This window comes from Eimeria tenella, genomic scaffold (assembly GCF_000499545.2).
Source record: "Eimeria tenella Houghton genomic scaffold, Eth_scaff2040, whole genome shotgun sequence".
NCBI lineage: Eukaryota > Apicomplexa > Conoidasida > Eucoccidiorida > Eimeriidae > Eimeria > Eimeria tenella.
The window spans coordinates 323-1,789 of NW_013541884.1; the positions used below are offsets into that span (position 1 = coordinate 323).

At 41.0% G+C, this 1,467-nt stretch overlaps 1 protein-coding gene across 1 annotated transcript; it reads left to right on the forward strand.

Annotated features, from left to right (window-relative positions):
• Nucleotides 1-1,038: 1,038 nt before the first annotated feature.
• Nucleotides 1,039-1,353, forward strand: ETH_00042060 (uncharacterized protein; the record flags this gene model as incomplete). The annotated part of the gene is made up of 1 exon (XM_013374442.1): nt 1,039-1,353. A coding segment is annotated over one exon (315 nt), but the record flags the coding sequence as incomplete, so codon positions are not given.
• Nucleotides 1,354-1,467: the final 114 nt, after the last annotated feature.

Genomic DNA, 1,467 nt, shown 5'->3' on the forward strand with positions numbered 1-1,467 from the left:
CTAGCTAGCTAGCCAGCCAGCCAGCTCGAATAGCTAGCTAGCTAGCTAGCTAGCTAGCTATTGTATCTAGCTGTAAATAAAGAGTACCGAGATAAAGACTAACGGGCTAGTTGCCTATCTGGTTAGCTAGCTAGCTAGCTACGCAGCTAGCTAGCTAGCTAGCTGGCTTCCCAGCTAGCTAGCTAGCGATCGAGAATGGCTCGATTCGAAATGCCAGCTAGCTAGCCAGCCAGCTATCTAGCTAGCTAGCTAGCTAGCTAGATAGCTGGCTAACGAGCCAGCTAGCCAGACAGCTATCTAGCCAGCTAGCTAGCGAGCCTCTAGCCAGCCAGTTACCTATCTAGCTAGCTAGCTAGCCAGCCAGCTAGCTAGCTAGCCAGCTAGCCAGCTAACTAGCTAGCCAGCTAGCCAGCTAACTAGCTAGCCAGCTATCCAGCTAATCAGCTAGCCAGCTAACTAGAGATCGAGATGGACTGATTTGAAATGTTAGCTAGCCAGCCAGCTAGCTAGCTAGCCAGCTAGCTAGCTAGCCAGCCAGCTAGCTAGCCAGCTAGCTACCAGCCAGACAGCCAGCTAGCTAGCCAGCCAGCTAGCTAGCTAGCTAGCTAGCTAGCTAGGGACTGAGATGGACTGATTTGAAATGTTTGTCAGGATCATCTTTTTGTTCCTCGAATGTTTCTTTTAAAAGACAAAATTGGAATTGAAGAATTCGCCAGCCACTTTCCCGAAGGAGGAGAAGTGAGAATAAATAAATAATAAATAAATAAATAGAATTAATTAATTAGTTAATTAATTAAAATATATATAAATAAATAGGAAGAACTAATTAATTAACTAATTAATTAATTAATTAATTTATTTATTTTTTTATTTTTTTATTTATTTATATTTATTTATATTTATTTCTTTTTTAGCCTCTGGAGCGGCTGGAGGCTTTTGCAGCAAAAGTGAATTCGCATTTGTCTCCAGAAGCTGCAGCAGAAATAAAACTGAGCAGCAAAAGAAAATCGAAAAACAAAAAACAAAAAGAAGATCCAAATGCAGCAGCAGCAGCAGCAGGAACAGCAGCAGCAGCAGCAGCAGGGACAGCAGCAGCAGCAACAGCAGGAGGAAAGGAAGCAGCAGCAGCAGGAACAGCAGCAGGAGGAGCAAAAGCCGCCGCCGCAGCAGCAGCAGAAACAGCAGCAACAGGAGCAGCAGCAGCAGCAACAGCAACAGCAACAGCAACATCAGAAGCAGCAGCAGAAGAGGAGGCGTATGTCAGTGTCCGTACACTCAACGAGGAAAGAGGCAGAAGCTTTAAATCCATTTTTAATTATTTTAAAACTCAAACAGGAGTTCTTTCTACCTCAGGTAATCATTTATTATTTATTTATTTATTTATTATTTATTTATTATTTATTTATTATTTATTTATTATTTATTTATTATTTACTTATTATTATTTATTATTTATTACTTATTTAT